Source organism: Paroedura picta, chromosome 15 (assembly GCF_049243985.1).
Source record: "Paroedura picta isolate Pp20150507F chromosome 15, Ppicta_v3.0, whole genome shotgun sequence".
In the NCBI taxonomy this organism is placed as follows: Eukaryota; Metazoa; Chordata; class Lepidosauria; order Squamata; family Gekkonidae; genus Paroedura; species Paroedura picta.
Window position 1 is genome coordinate 20,808,084 of NC_135383.1, and position 16,833 is coordinate 20,824,916.

General features: G+C 47.3%; 1 protein-coding gene across 2 annotated transcripts in view; it reads left to right on the plus strand.

Moving 5' to 3' along the window:
- Window positions 1–15,773, plus strand: part of MED13 (mediator complex subunit 13) — a 131,416-nt gene extending 115,643 nt beyond the window's left edge. For both annotated transcript variants that reach the window (XM_077312791.1, XM_077312790.1), the window contains exons 21-30: window positions 2,439–2,655; window positions 3,566–3,757; window positions 3,874–4,097; window positions 4,552–4,694; window positions 6,965–7,123; window positions 7,236–7,424; window positions 9,559–9,707; window positions 11,126–11,299; window positions 13,094–13,194; window positions 15,357–15,773. In XM_077312791.1, coding sequence (XP_077168906.1) covers window positions 2,439–2,655; window positions 3,566–3,757; window positions 3,874–4,097; window positions 4,552–4,694; window positions 6,965–7,123; window positions 7,236–7,424; window positions 9,559–9,707; window positions 11,126–11,299; window positions 13,094–13,194; window positions 15,357–15,489 — 1,681 coding nt within the window. In that variant the 3' untranslated portion in view covers window positions 15,490–15,773. The remainder of the gene's footprint in view (window positions 1–2,438; window positions 2,656–3,565; window positions 3,758–3,873; window positions 4,098–4,551; window positions 4,695–6,964; window positions 7,124–7,235; window positions 7,425–9,558; window positions 9,708–11,125; window positions 11,300–13,093; window positions 13,195–15,356) is intronic.
- The last annotated feature ends 1,060 nt before the right edge of the window (window positions 15,774–16,833 follow it).

The window sequence follows — 16,833 nt, forward strand, 5'->3', positions numbered from 1 at the left end:
GCTAGCCCACCAAATGAAAATAGATAGTAAAGATTATTGGAGGTCTTGTCCAGTCATACAAATTTTTGGAAATCATTATTTGCTGAGATTGCTAAAATAACCTAGGAACAAATACTTGAATGAACGTGCCGCAAGTAAGCCAAAGACACTTGTCCGCTTTCTTTAGTTGCAGCCAGGATGCTTATTGCTCAGTAGTGGAAGAGTGCTAAAGGGATTTCCTTGGAGAGGTGGCACATTCATAGAATCATAGAATCATAGAGTTGGAAGGGGCCATGCAGGCCATCTAGTCCAACCCCCTGCTCAACGCAGGATCAGCCCTAAGCATCCTAAAGCATCCAAGAAAAGTGTGTATCCAACCTTTGCTTGAAGACTGCCAGTGAGGGGGAGCTCACCACCTCCTTAGGCAGCCTATTCCACTGCTGAACTACTCTGACTGTGAAAAGTTTTTTCCTGATATCTAGCCTATATCGTTGTACTTGAAGTTTAAACCCATTACTGCGCGTCCTTTCCTCTGCAGCCAACAGAAACAGCATCCTGCCCTCCTCCAAGTGACAACCTTTTAAATACTTAAAGGTTTAAGTTAAATTAAGGAACATAGTGGTACGTGAACAGTTAACAAATAAGATTAGATGTTAAGGTCATTTGAAATAGATTTATAATGTATTAATACTTGAATTTCCAGACTGTAGCTCATTACAAAATTTTCTTTAATGGATAGGCACCCTTAACTTGGAATTTGAATAAGACATTGGATAGTTGTATTAGAGAGGGGTGGCCATGGTCATGCTGTCACCTCTGTAGTTGAGGGTACTATTTCTCAGAAACAGAATCAATGAAAATTATGTAGAGCCTCAACCAACTTGGGTGGGAATACCCCCCCCCCCAAAATACACACAAACACAACCGTTCCCCTTTTCTCCTTTTTCCTTTTTCTGATCCATGCTTTTTCTTGTACTTGTTTATATGTTTTCTTGGTTTTTCGGGTTGGAACATCATTGTAACATGATGGTATTCTTTCTTATATTGGATTGAATATGAGGTTCTCAGATGGTTTTGTTATGTTTTGTTTTGTTGCTATTTGTTTTGTATGTGTAAGTATTTTTTAAAAAAATGAATAGTAATCATATGTATTGCAGTATGCAATTCATAAATATCTGTATCCAGACCCAGCACTCGTGCAAAAATAATTCATGCTGAACAGCTTGTATCTCAAAGAACAGAAGACTGAAGTGAGGGAGAAAATAAGTAGAACAGGCTGAAGCAGAGGTGCTGGCTGTCATTTTGTGGACAAGGCTCTCTAGTTTGGCTTAGAAGTATGCTTAGCCCCAAATATCCCTACACAAGTTCTAGGAAGGGGTCATTTGGCAAGGGTGTGGTTAAACTAATAATCTCAAAAGGTCTGAAAGGAAGATCATGTGTAGTAGGACTGAGAGTGACAGGTAAGTTAAGACCCAGCTAATGCAGCTGAAGCTGAACTGATTGTCAGTTGGAAGATGGGCAACTCTTGATAAGAGGGGTTTTGGAAGAAGTCTGATTGTTACAGAGCTGGTTTACTGAATTTGAGATGAAATCAGAAACAGGCTTGTGAATTGACTGAAGGGGGAGGGGGAAAGTTTAATTACAGGGCTGAGATTTCTGGAAGTCTTCTCAGTTAGACCAGGTTGAGACCGAGCAAACTGGGCTTTTGGATTTTGCTTGGATCAGAACTTCTATGAATAACAGCCATGGAGTTCTGACACCCCTCTCTAGACTGTCCTTTCATCCCAAGACTAGCTGGCTATTCTATTTGAAGATACACTTCAAACCTGGCAAAAGCAAACTTCTCCAGCCTGTCCTAAGCAGGCTAGCCTCATTAGTCATGCACATGTACACAGACTCCAGAGCAGGGGTAGTCAAACTGCAGCCCTCCAGATGTCCATGGACCACAATTCCCAGAAGTCCCTGCCAGCGAATGCCAGCGAATTGTAGTCCATGGACATCTGGAGGGCCGCAGTTTGACTACCCCTGCTCCAGAGCCTTGGAGGGCTTCCCTGGGAACTGTCTTTTAAGTCTAGGCCAGGGTAGACCTTTCTAAGGCGGAACGGCTGCTTGCACCCTGAAGATGGGGCTGCTGCCACGAAGGAGAGGCAGAATAGCCATGGCAACAAACCAGAATTTGATCTTCTGTATCGGCCTCCATAAGCTAGTGCAGATGTTTTAAAAGAAATCTTAGAGGGCTGTTGGGAATCAGTTGGGATTTCCATCATCGTGGGGCCGTTCTTGGAATTCGACAAGCCATACAAACAGTTTCTTACATCTGATTCAGAAAGGAATTGTCTCATCCAGGAGCTGAGAGACAGTGGGCGGTTTGTCAGCTCCCTTGCTTTCAACCTAGCGGTTTGTTGGACGCGTGAGATTTTCCATGCCTCTCAGCAGCCTTCCTTGCAATCTGTTTCTAGCACGATGGACCGGGACAAAGTGGGGATTCCCACCAACGGCGATTCGCACGCAGTCACCTACCCGCCCGCCATAGTGGTCTACATAATCGACCCGTTCACGTACGAGAAGAAAGAAGAGAGCAGCACTTCCAACGTGTGGACTCTCGGCCTTCTCCGTTGCTTTCTGGAAATGATGCAGAGTCTCCCTTCTCACATCAGGAACATCGTTTCTGTCCAGGTAAGCTGGCACGCAGTCAAGGGCAGCCAAAGCCATCCTCTTACCAAGAGATTTGTGCAGCACTCCTCACTTTCTAACCTCTCAACTCGGGAGCGAGCCCTTCTGCCTGACTTGCTTTATTTACAAAAGGGCCTCGTCCCATCTCTGTCCTTCTAAAGAGCCATGCTGTGTAGTTCCTGGGTGGCAGCAGAGGTCTGATGTGACATTCATGTGGTGCTGTTATCTGCCTAGGATAAGTAAAATCAAATACATCTGCTTCTTTTGTTCCAAAGTTATCAGAAAGCGGTCTGAGTTGCCTGCTGAAAGATGCATGCAGGACAGGAGCTAAGCTGACTTACAGAATGTTCTTCCCTGGCTCCCAGTTATGGGGAATATTCCCTCCCTGAGCAGGAACACAACACATTTGCCATGATGTGGGAAATGAGGGGTGGAGAGGGCAGTAAAGCCCCCTCCTCCTTGTCCCTGGAAGACCTCTTTCTCACAGATTCTTATTTTCTTGGCTGCTCTTTGAGCTCTGTTCACATTTTCCACGCACAGCCTGTGTACACCTTACTCTTTTGATGTGTCTTTCATGTTATGTTCATGGTGCATGCCACTAAACCTGTGATTGAAGCCCCATATCTACTCAGATACTGATTTCTTTTGTCCGAAAGAGCCCATGCACATTGGCTTTACAAATAGACGTACCCTCTGGGGTGCTGGGACTATTTCCTGTTCCATCTGATCAGGTCTTAAGTGAAGGAGAGAAACGCGCTTTCCAGGCATGCTGCTCAAAGCCTAAACATTTGCCCTGTCCTCTTAGTATGGAGACTTTCGCAGAAGTTGGTCAAATATTTTCAAGGCGACGCAATAGCACCGGCCGTGTTTTGGTTAATATTTTGGCTAATATTTCTGTCTCTGGTTGTCTTAGCTCGTCCCTTGTCAATATCTGTTACAACCCGTCAAGAACGAAGACAGACAGATCTACACCCAGCATCTAAAATCGCTGGCCTTCTCGGCCTTTACCCAGTGTCGGAGGCCGCTCCCAACATCAACAAACATGAAAACGCTCACTGGATTTGGCCCAGGCTTAGCCATGGAGATGGCTCTGAGAAGTCCCGACGTGAGTATTACAGACGCAAAGCTTGAGTCGGGGCCCTGGGCCGTGGGTGCAGATTTTTAAAGCTAGCAGGATGCAAATAGTATCCAGCGTCATTTGTGCATTTGTGTGTTTTGCAGAGACCAGAGTGCATCAAGCTATACGCGCCCCCGTTCATACTGGCTCCCGTCAAAGACAAGCAGACTGAGCTCGGAGAAACATTCGGAGAGGCCGGGCAGAAATACAATGTGCTATTTGTGGGCTACTGTTTGTCTCACGATCAGAGGTGGCTTCTTGCGTCGTGTACGGATCTGTATGGAGAGTTGCTGGAGACCTGTATCATCAACATCGATGTCCCCAACAGGTAAACTGAGGCCACGTGATGAACTTTCCCTTGGACCTGGCATCTTTGCTGCCTGTACAGAACTTAAACCCCCCCTTGACCTGTCCTTAGACCATGGGTAGTCAAACTGCGGCCCTCCAGATGTCCATGGACTACAATTCCCAGAAGCCCCTGCCAGCATTTGCTGGCAGGGGCTCCTGGGAATTGTAGTCCATGGACATCTGGAGGGCCGCAGTTTGACTACCCCTGCCTTAGACCATCGCAGTGGAATAACTTCCTACGTTTCTCTTGTACACAATGCACTGTCTAGCTCCTGCCCAGACTTAGTCCTGTGTAGTTTGAGGCAGGGCTGCTCTGTCATCTGCCTTTTGAGCTGCTTGCCTGCTTAATGCTGGTTATCCATTGGAATAGCCTGACAAACAATCCAGATGTACTTGCTCAGGTGTACTTGCTGATGAGTCGTGTTTCCCTGTAGGGCTCATAGGAAAAAAGGGTCCGCTCGCCGGCTGGGTCTCCAGAAACTCTGGGAGTGGTGCCTGGGGCTGGTGCAGATGAGTTCGCTCCCGTGGAGAGTCGTCATCGGCCGCCTCGGAAGAATAGGCCATGGAGAGCTGAAAGGTAACGCAGAAGCGCGTCGTGCAAGATCTTGCTGTGCTTATAACTCACAGAGAACTAGCGGTTTGGGAGAAGTGTGTCCCCCGAGGAGCTGAAATGCGTCCTGTCCCAATTCCCAGTTAGATTAGCTTTCAGATTGTTTGGGGATTATCCCCCACCGTAAAATACATTATACGAATGTGAAATTGTGTCTAATGGGACAAGGGAGGGAGGCATGTTTGCAGAGGGGTGTGTGTGTGAGTGTGTGGGCATGTTCTTCCCCTCCTTGTGTGCTTCGGTTACTTTTGGCATTACCTGCTTGGCTCGTTTACTCCGCCTGCGGTTTTACTCAAGGCCGACTGCTGAACCCTCAAGGAGTGCTCTGAGCACTTCCGAGCATTGCGTACGATGATGAAAGTGACATGGAACACTTTGGCGTTGGTTGTGGTCCTCCTGGAAGCAAGGAGGGCTTTGCTTAGGAGGGATCTCACGGGGCATCCCAGAACTTGGATATGCTGGCCGTGTCGGTAGCTGGAGTATGGGAAGAGATTTGCTTCTCTGATGTTCCTCCAGTGCTCCGAGCCCCCCCTTCCAGCAGCCAGCATCTGGCCCCTGTAGCACCTTGTCCAGTGACATAGGCCACAGATGCTTCTGCCTGGACGTAACATGCGTACTTGTGTGCAATGCTGTGCCTGAGTTCGCATGCTGCATAACCAAGAAGCCCCTTGCTGCTGATTGGCCCCAGCGCTCTTGAAGGAGAGGGAGGGGCCCCCGGAGACACAGAGGAGCTGCTGAAACCCTGCAAGGAGCAGCAGCAGCAGCTGTTCTAGAACGCAAAAGACACACAGATGGAATCAGGGGAATTTTATATTGGACCTTTGGAAATAAGCTATCAGACTATACAGGCCTGTCTTTTTATCTTTTGCACCGAATGGAAAAGGTGGCAGTCTAGAGCAATGGTTCTCAACCTTCCTAATGCCGCGACCCTTTAATATAGTTCCTCATGTTGTGGGGACCCCCAACCATAAAATGAGGCAAGGGTTCTTTCGCAGAAATTAAACTGGAACTGACCAATGGCGTGAAGATCCATTGTTCAGGATTGTATATAAATAGTTTTCTTTCCAGGGTCTCTTAGTTCAGTTCTGCCTCTTGTCCCACCATGCCGATCTTGCTCTTTGCTGCTGCTCCTGACAGACGAATGCTCTCCCGATCTACCCTGCAAGGCTGTTGTGTAGATGGTGGCCCCCCAAGCCAAGCTGCTTGCCCTGCCACGACCCCTTTGAAAGGGTCGTTCGACCCCCCCTGGTTGAGAACCACTGATCCAGAAAGCTTAGAAGCCTATTATTTATTCGAATTTAGCTTATTTATAGCCTCTTTCCTCACTGCAGTATAAAAAGTATGTGTGTGTGTGGGGGGGGAATTGTACAGGGTAAATGCCACCAGGCATTTGGTTGAGGGCAGGCGAGGAAAATCGGGTCCCTCCCAGCACTGGACCCTCCTCCCCTCAGTGTACTGGTGGCTGCTATTACTGGTTAGGGATGGACGGGAGGGGGGAGGTTTATAGATTGTTTTTTTGACACCAATGTTTATATAAGAGCCTCTTGTGGTGCAGAGTGGTAAGGCAGCCGACATGCTGTCTGAAGCTCTGCCCATGAGGCTGGGAGTTCGATCCCAGCAGCCGGCTCAGGGTTGACTCAGCCTTCCATCCTTCCGAGGTCGGTAAACTGAGTACCCAGTTTGCTGGGGGGTAAACGGTAATGACTGGGGAAGGCACTGGCAAACCACCCCGTATTGAGTCTGCCATGAAAACGCTGGAGGGCGTCACCCCAAGGGTCAGACATGACTCAGTGCTTGCACAGGGGATACCTTTACCTTTACCTTTATTTATGTAAAGCCAAAATATGTTCAGGTTTGATAAGACATTATTGCATATATTTCCTTTTCCCTCCAGATTTCAATTTCAGACATGACCCGGTGCCTGCACAGGGGATACCTTTAATGTTTATATTGTATTGTTGTGTATTTTATGTGGGCTTTAAGTATTTATTGTAAACAGCCACAAGCCGGCAGGGTCCGGGAGTGGCGGTCAACAAATATGAACATTAATAATAAATAAATAAATAAGACCCAGTGAACAAGGCCAATCTTTGTGCATAACAGGCAGGAGTTACAGCCGCCCCCGAGTAGGCTACAAACTCGACGTCCCTTCTGCCCCCTTCCTTCGACATCCCAGAAATGACTGTTTCCATGTTGTTAAACAATTCCCTAGACGACCTCTCTGGTTCCTCCCACAGATTGGAGCTGTTTGCTGAGTCGGAGAAACCTGCAGTCCCTCAGTAAGAGGCTCAAGGACATGTGCCGGATGTGTGGGATATCTGCTGCCGACTCTCCCAGCATTCTCAGCGCTTGCTTAGTGGCGATGGAGCCGCAGGGGTCCTTTGTCGTCATGCCAGGTACTTGGGGCAAAGCCGTCTTTCTGTCTCCTGTCGCTTCCGTGAAGAGACTTCCTTCTCCTGCAAAACAGCCAAAGTGATATCTCTCTTGTTCTTTCCTCTCTTTTTAAAGATTCCGTATCAACGGGCTCCGTCTTTGGGCGCAGCACCACCTTGAACCTGCAGACGTCTCAGCTCAACACCCCGCAGGACACGTCGTGCACCCACATCCTCGTGTTCCCCACCTCCGCGTCCGTGCAAGTGGCATCCTCGACCTACACCACGGAAACCGGTTTGGACCTGGCCTTTAACACGAACAACGGTTAGTGGATGAGCCTGGGGCCAAAGAATAATGTCTGTGGGGATGCCTTTGTCTTATCTGGGAGACTTACTTAAAATCGGTAGGTGTAATCCAGCTCTCTCTCCTTCCTCCTCCTTCTCTTCCTCCTCCCAGGAGCTTATTTATTTAAAACACTTAAGAGCCGCCTGTCTTCCCCGGGGAACTCGAGGCAGTGTAAATGAAACGAAAGTTGCGGAAAACACATAGAAGGCCACAGTTTAAAATGCCGATAAATAAAAACTGTATTAATTCCGTGCAGGCCTAAATGCAACCATCTCCTCCTCCTCTTCTGGAGTGGAAAGGCTCCCATTGTCATGCAGGTTGCCAAAGATGGTGCTCACAATTACGGCATGTGGGAAAGACAGCTGAAGCGACACCCGAGATGGTTTAGAGCAGAGGCAGGGGTTCATGGGAATGGTAGTCCATGGACATCTGGAGGACCACAGGTTGACTACCCCTGGTTTAGAGGAGTTATATTATTACATGTTTAATCTGTAACCTGTAATTTTAAATCTTTAAGTATCTTACTTTCTTTACTCTGTTTGTAGACAATGTTTGTAGTTCTATACTGCGCATTGTATATGGCCAAATATTTCATCTGGCTGCAGTGCTGTATTAAATCAATTTGTACATGTGGTTACTGTCTTCAGCTGCCTCCTGAAGAGGCAGGCAGATCTTCTTGGGATGGTGGTTCTATAATTGTGGGGTTGCCACCGAAAAGGCCCTCTCTGGCATGCCTACCAGATGAGCTGCTTTGGTTGGTGGGCCAGTCAGGAGGGCCTCTCCCTCTTACGTTAGTTCCCTGGTGGCAACAAGGGAAAAGACAGTCCTTCAGATACTCAGGTGACAAGCCATGTAGGGCTTTAAAGGACAAGACTTTGGGAATTGGACTTGGGAGCAGGTTGGTCACCAGTGGAATTGGTGTCTGGGGTCAGGGGCTCTTGGTAGCTCGCACCTACCGACAACCCTACGTTGATCCCTCTGCACTAGCTGCAGCTTCCAAACGCTGCTTAAGTAGCCCAAGTAGAGTCCATTTCAGTAGCCTATTTTAGATGCAACTCAGGATGGATCACTAGGCAGAGGCACTTGAAGTGACAGCTGCATCGAGCAGCACTTCCAAGCTGTGAATTTGCCATTTCCGGGGGATACGATCCCATCCAAAACAGGAGAGAGCTCAAGTCCCCAGTCTGTCTTTCAGCTAACCCAGAGAACCTTTGTCTTCTCAGGATTAAGTTTCAGCTTGTTCACCCTCATCCAGCCCATTAAGCACCAGGTCAGAACATCTCCTTGGATGAATTTTGTGGGGAAGAAAGGTAGAGCTGTGGGCATCAGATGCATAATAGTGACATCGCATCCCGTACCTCCTGGTGACCTCTCCTAACAGCTTCGTTATCAATATTAAATAGTATAGGGGATTAGGTCAAACCTGGCGGAAGCCCACAGGTCATGGGGCAGGAATCCCTGAACACTACCTTCTGAGACCCATCCTCCAAATAGGACTGGAACACCCTAACCATGTGCCCCCATTGTCCCAGTGCTCAGGCAGCTAAATAGGGTACTGTGGCTGATGGTATCCAAGACTGCAGAGAGATGCATCAGAACTAATGGGGTCAAATTCCCCGTCTACTTCTCTGTAAAGGTTATCAGCCATGGCAACCAGAGCAGTCTGAATCCCTGAAAAGTACCAGTATCCATACAACCCATGTTGTTCCCAGGGGTGTGTAAGGCTTTCCCTAACTTTCTTACTCCCGTTTCCTTGGCACTCTACTTCACTTCGACGGCTGGATCTCACAACCCCCACTTATAGCACACGGCTTTGATAGTCTCTGGCCTCATGATCAGGTGTCTGGCCGCAGCCAAGTGGACCTTGCCCTTCTTTCAATCGTAGCTTCTCCAAGTTTCAGCTGTCCGCAAGCTGACACTCAGTAGCCAAGGTCACCCACTGACCTTCCTGGCTGTGCAGTGGTTTGAATCAGGTCCCTGACCCAATCCCAGCACACCAATCAGTTCTCAGTAAAGGAATTCTTTCCAAGGTGTCTGGTGAGCCCCTCCCCTCCAGTTTACATTGAAGAGGACCGTTTTGGTTACAGGAAAGACTGTTCTTGTTCTTTTCCAGATGGAGCTGACGGAATGGGGATCTTTGATCTGCTGGACACAGGAGATGACCTTGACCCTGATATTATTAACATCTTGCCTGCTTCCCCAACGGGGTCCCCTGTGCACTCGCCAAGTTCCCACTTCACCCACGGAGGCGATATGGGCAAGGTAATCATTTACGACTAAACCCAAAGGAGGGGTGCACGGGGAGAGGGGGAGAGCCAGCATGCACCTGCCTTATTTCTGGTTCCAGGGGCAATTTTACTTGTCAAGTATTAGTGGATGTCACATGTTCCCTGTTCAACCAATGTATGTATCAGGAAGGCGGGGTGGATGTCAAGATGTAAAATCACAAGAAATTTGTAAGGAGAAAAGTGAATATACTCAACTTAAATGATACACAGAAGACTGGCATGGTTCCTGAGTAAATTCCATACTTCAATCTCTTTCTCTGTCTCTTTCTCTGAACTGACTTCCCATCAGCTTCACTGGAGGCCCTCCAGTTCTAATCTTTTGGGAGAAAGAGAAAAACTTCTCTTTGTCAACCTCTCTCCCTCAGGCATCATGGTATAAACCTCTATCATGACTCCCCCCCCCCCCACCCAATCGTCTCTTTTCCAAACTGGAAAGTCTCAGGCTTTCCTCAAAGGGGAAGTGCTCCCCCCCCCCCGCAATTATCTTGGTTGCCTTTCTCTGGGCCTTTTCCAGCTCTGCAATGACCATTTTGAGATAAAAGTCAAATGGGGTTGTAGGAAATAGGGCCCATAAGTGGCACGATACGGCTGTCAGTAAGTTTGAATATAAAGTTAAACTTCATAATGTTGAAGCCCACTGAACCCTTTGGTAGTGTATTATTGTGTGCATGGCAGCCGAGCAACAATTAATTCCACGTAGATAATACAGATATATCTTTAAAAATATTGTTTGTATGTAGCAGACTTTCTCAACCAGGGTTTTATGAATCCGTTGGGTTTCTTGATGGCCCTGGAAGGGTGAGAATTAATTAATTTCGAATATGTTTTTGAAAATTGTAAACATTTATCAGGTGATATGACCATATGCGGACATGTGCACCTGCCCCCCTCATGGCCCATGATGGGCCTGGAGGGGATGGGGAGTGTGTACACATCCAGGTGGGAAGGGGAGTGTGTACACACCCAGGTGGGTGTATACACAGCTATGCTTCCCAACGATATTCTGCACGATCATGCCACTTTGGGGGTTTCTTGAAGCCTGAAGAATGTCTCAATGGTCAAAAAAGTTGACAAAGGCATAGTAGTCCTGTATAGTAGTCACAGGAATGATAATTACGTAACGATCTTGATTACCTTACATAAAATTTCTCATATTGCACATTTGGAGTTAATGAAACCTTGCTTAAAAGCATTTCATTCATTCTGTCTGTCTCTCATCGGAGTGGGGTTTTTTGTTAGAGCTCTTCACAGTTCCTGCCCTGGGTTCTCCCCAAATCCTGCCCTGGGTCTTCACAGGGGTTAGATTGTAATGCTTGCAGGAGTAAAGTCTGTGTGTGCTGAATGGCCTTTCTTCTCTCTTTGGCTAACTTCCACCTGCTGCTCGTCCCTCAGGGTCAAGGGACGGACCGGTTGCTTTCCACGGAGTCCCACGATGAGGTCACGAACATTCTGCAGCAGCCCCTGGCCCTCGGCTACTTCGTATCCACTGCCAAAGCAGGTCCGTTGCCCGACTGGTTTTGGTCGGCGTGTCCTCAAGCACAAAACCAGTGCCCCCTGTTTCTTAAGGTAACGTATCCTCGTGATTCAGATACCTTTATTGGCATAAGATTTGATATACATAAAACAACAAAAACCCAAACAAATTCCAGGGATAGACGTATGGATAACAATGATCGTGCCTTATGTCATGCAGCCGATTTGCCACAGAGGCAGATTGGTCCTTAAAATAATCCTGGTGGTTAGTGTGGATGTTTTTAATGTTCCGGTTGGGGATTAAGCGCAGTCCCCAAGAAGAGGATCAGCAGAGGAGACCTGACGCGAGCGACAGGCCAGACGCAAGACAAAACGTCTGTTCCAGAAGAGGGGCTGGAAGGCAGCAGTGTTCAAGAATGATTGATTGAGGAGCAGGTCGAAATTGAACTGAAGCAGCCAGAAAGAGGACACGCAGTAATGGGTTTAAACTACAACGATATAGGCTAGATATCAGAAAAAAAAATTTCACAGTCAGAGTAGTTCAGCAGTGGAATAGGCTGCCTAAGGAGGTGGTGAGCTCCCCCTCACTGGCAGTCTTCAAGCAAAGGTTGGATACAAACTTTTCTTGGATGCTTTAGGATGCTTAGGGCTGATCCTGCGTTGAGCAGGGGGTTGGACTAGATGGCCTGTATGACCCCTTCCAACTCTATGGTTCTATGATTCTATGATCCTATGGCCTGTATGGCCCCTTCCAACTCTATGGTTCTATGATTCTATGATTAAATACGCATGCAAAATGGAGAGCCCTGTCTGCATGTGGCTGGAGCTCGTAAGAAGCAACCTGCTGGATCAGGCCAGTAGTCCATCTGGCTTAATATCCTGTTGCACACCACAGCCAACCTGAGAGTGCCTTCTGGCCCTGGGAGTCAGAGGTTTTCAGAATCCTGAGGCTGCCATCAGTTACCATTTAGGGCCATGGATGGAACTTCCCTCCGGAAAGACCTCTAGCCCCCTTTTAAGGCCATCTATGCTCGTAGTCATCACTACCCCTACTGGCGGTGGACCTCACTGTTTCATGACTCATTCAATAAAGATGGATTTCCTTTTGTCTATCCTGAACCTGTTTCCCAACAAGTTCCTTGGCAGATCCTCGTTCTAGTACTCTAGTATTGTACTTCATGCATCATTTTATCTACAGTGTCTCCCCCTGGCTGGCTGTTTTTCTAGGTTGGATAAGTCCTAGACTCTAACTTATTTCCATAGGAAAGATGCTCCAACCCTCTAATCCCCTGCAAACAGTGAAGTGGTATGGGAGAAACAGGGGCGGTCTTCTTCTTACCCCTCTCCCCCTGCTTTCACCTTGTCAAGTGGGCAAGTGACACCCCACCCACCCCGACATCTGGTTGCTTAAGATTGTCAGGCCTTCTGATTTTGAGAGCCGTGTGCATGTGAGGAATCCAGAATGCAAGGAAGTGCAAATGGGATCCCACGTCTTGGAACCCAGACTTGGTAGCCATTAATGGAGCCTAAGTCAGTTAGTGCTGCAGATGCACTTTTGAGAGTGTCGCTTCTGCCCTTCCTTCTTCATGGTTCTTCCTCCCCTCCCCCAGCATGGTCAGTCCGCAGGGACCTCAGCCCATTTCAGCATGACCAGCTTTGACTCGGGATGGAAGGGTCCCAGTGCGTCAGTCCTGCAAGGGCTTGCTCCTTTGTGATCACGGTTAGCCTTTTCATCTGTACCCCAGGTGGTCTGGTGACTTTGGTTCTACAGCTGTACATGGTGGGGTCTCTGCTGAGCCTTTTTAACCAGTGGTGGGAGAGGCAGAGAAGAGGTTAAAGGTGGTTTCCTGGTAGATATTTACTTATGTCCACTAATTTCCTTTACAGGCTTCTTTGCACCTCCATGTGCCTTCAGTGCAATCGGACGAGCTACTTCACAGTAAACACTCCCACCCTCTCGACTCGAATCAAACTTCCGACGTCCTCAGGTAGACATTCTCATTTGTTTCCCCTAACTTCCTAGCATTCGGATGGCACAGCAGGCTGCAGTCGAACTCCTAGCTCCATAGACACAGTGCGTTGCTCAGCTCACACACTGTCCCTGCTCCACTGACCTTTTCCTTCTCCTCATGCATGGAGCTGGATTGAACACAACGTTTCTATTTACAATATTTATAAGCCCACCCCCCCTCCTCCTGAACTCTTTAGCAGGGGCTCCTTCTTCCATGTTCAGCCAAGCTGCCTGAGCACTCATTCATTTAGCTCTCCTCTAAACGGAACAGAAGCTGAGCATTTATTTATTTGGATTTTTATACCGCCCATTCTTTGCAGCTCTGGGTGGCTTACATTGAAACATTATCTAACTTTACATGGAACATATGAAAGTTTCCAATCAACTTTCAAAACATTATAACAGTCCAATACCTCATTATTTCCAATAATCATCTTAATAATCTATAGGAACATTAGTAGAATAGCAACAACAACATTGAGAGGTCAGTTGCTGCAGTCATGGGAGGGTGTCTGGGGGGACCAGCAGGTGTTTTGAGACGGTCGGCCTCAAGCCTCCTGGCTAGCACAGAGAAAACGAGCTACAATTGGCTCCCGCACAGAGATGCCATGGTGAACTAGAGGTTAATTGAGCCTGGAAGTCACCCGCATACCAAGGGAGCTGGGAGGAGCAGTGTAATGTGCTGGTGGCATACCTGGAGTTGCTTTGCAGCATGCTGTGTTGTCTGAATGCGGCCTTGGCCTTTGGAATGCTATTTTTCACATGTCACTGTCCATTTTATTTCAACTTGTCTGCAACTGCATTCATGAGTCATGATGGACCAGGTTTACATCAAACCCTGGTTGATTGTGAAGTATGAATACAGATAGTCCAACAAGCCTGGGTTGGTCAGCGGATGTCAAACTGGGACTTTCAAGCTAAGGTTTGCAGACGACTTCCTGGCTACAGTGGGTGGTAGAGAAATCGCAACCTGCATCTTGTTGAAGGGCTCCTGCCCTTCCTACTTACCTGGTTACAGAGGATGAGTGATAGGATTGTGAGTGTCCTGCATAGTGCAAGGGGTTGGACTAGGTGACCCAAGAGGTCCCTTCCAACTCTATGATTCTGGCTGTAGGGAATAGACGTATAAAGAGGTGGTTGTCCCTGCTGAGAAAGGCAGGAGAGGGAGCCAAGAGCAGAAGTCCTGCAGAAGCTGGGATTTGATCCTTAGGTCAAGTCGACTAATTGGGCATGTAGCATAAACCACAGCTTAAAAACCCATGGTGTATCAAACTGCTTAGATACTTCTTCCCGTGATGTTAACAGCAGGAATGACCCGGAAGTGGAGGGAGGGAGGCCCTAGCTTTTATTGGCTGTGCTTGCTCTGGCCTCAACCAAATGCCTGTAAGAAGGCTTCAAACTTAGGGCCAAAAGAAAAGGAGGGGTCTGAATATTTTAATAGAAAATAAATAAACTTTGTTCTGTGGAATGGTATGGTTGGGATAGGATCCACCCCTTACAGCAGTGGTTCTCAACCTTCCTAATGCTGCAACCCTTTAATCCAGTTCCTCATGTTGTGGTGACCCCCAGCCATAAAATTATGCAAGGGTTCTTTCACAGAAATTAAACCAAAACTGACCAATGGCATGAAGATCAATTGTTCAGGATTGTATATAAATTGGGATTTTTCTAGGGTTTCTCAGTTCAGTCCTGCCTCTTGTCCCACCATGCCAATCTCGCTCTTTTCCACTGCTCCAGACAAACGCTGTATCTCGATCTACCTTGCAAGGCTGTTGTGTGGCACCTGCAGGAGGAGCAGCAACAGTGGCAGTGCCCCCCCTGCCAAGCTGCTCACCCTGCCACAGCCCCTGTGAAAGGGTCATTTGATCCCCAAAGGGGTCCTGACCCCCAGGTTGACAACCGCTGCTTTACAGTAAGGAAGGAAGCCCTGTATTCTTACAGCGGAAGGTGCCACGGGGTGGAGCAGATGGAGAAGCACCTTGGGCCAGCAGAGCCAAAAGATGGGGCTTGCTAGCCCACTGGGCTATGCCATCCTGCGGAGGGAGGGGAAAGCAAGTGGGTAGGAGGCAGGTTCTGGTGCAGCTCTTTGTCGATGACTTTCGTGACCAATTTCTGGGGTTTTCTTTCGGCTCCTCTCAGGTTTGTGTTGGAACAGTACAATGCCCTCTCCTGGCTAACCTGTGACCCTGCAACCCAGGACCGGCGGTCGTGTCTCCCGGTTCACTTTGTGGTGCTGAATCAGTTGTATAACTTTATCATGAATATGCTATGATCTTTATCCGAACTGGGCGAATGAAAACGGAGACACACAGAAAAGAAAAAGGGAAAGGAAGATTTTTGACCCAGGACTCAGTTACTCCTTCTCCACTACAGTGCATTTCTTTTGTGACGGAGGGATTATTCTTGTTTCTCCTACAACAGCGACCACCTTGTGTTTGACTTGTGGGAGGGAGGGAGGGAGGGGGCATATAACCCCCCCCGGCATTCGGTTTTACTTCCCCCTCCCCCCTTATTCATTCATCTATTGCAGGGGTAGTCAAACTGCGGCCCTCCAGATGTCCATGGACTACAATTCCCAGGAGCCCCCTGCCAGCAAATGCTGGCAGGGGGCTCCTGGGAATTGTAGTCCATGGACATCTGGAGGGCCGCAGTTTGACTACCCCTGATCTATTGTCTACCCCAGACGGATCATAGAGTGACAGATTGATCGGTCACAATGTATTATATCTTTTTAGTAGCAAAAAAAGTAACCCATCTCTTTCCCTCTTCCCCCCCCCCCACCCATCACAGTATTTGTGAAGAGTATATGAGCCATAGGCCCCCAGCCATGTTTAATGAATATTTTAAAAAAAGAAATAAGCATGGAGTCAAAAAGGAACGACAACCAACGAGGGAGGGGGAAGGAAAAAAAAATGATTTTGTCAAATCGCTTTTGGAACACTGCGTCGTTCTTGTATGGGATTATAGTACCTAGTATTCAAAAAAAAAAATGCCTGCATCTCTTATTTATTGTAAGTTTTTAAATGTATAAATTGTCTTATATTTCTTAACTTCTTTTATAAAAAACAAAAAATTTTTCCTAGAAGGTTTATACCGCCTTCTCGCTTTAAAGCAACTGGTCTAAAAATATATATGTAATTGTCTTAATGGAAAGTCGCAGTAGGTTGCTTTTAGAGTATTATTTTTTTGTAAGGGGACTGGGGAGGGCGGGGCAGTAAAAAAAATTTGTATTTGGTCTTGATGTACAGTTTAATGGTGGAATATAGCAAGGGGGGGGGAGGGGATATAAATGTCCATACCATTGTGTGTGGGAGATTTACAGCTAAGCTGTAGTTGCAGATTATACGTGTACAGTAATGAAGCTCACTGTGTTTATATAAAATTGAAGAAAAAAAAACAAAACAAAAAAGGTACTGGGTCGTACAGCAATTTTGTATCACACCTTTGCAGAGCTAACATAATGGCAATATATTAAAAAAATGATATGGTAGGTGGTTTAACTTGTAGTGAGAATTTTAAAAGATAATAAATTGTTTTAATTTTTGTATTTTTGTTGAGGGCGGGCTGAGACTAGTCTCCCCCTCCCTCACCCCTTCCCCTTTTTCCCCCCTCAAGA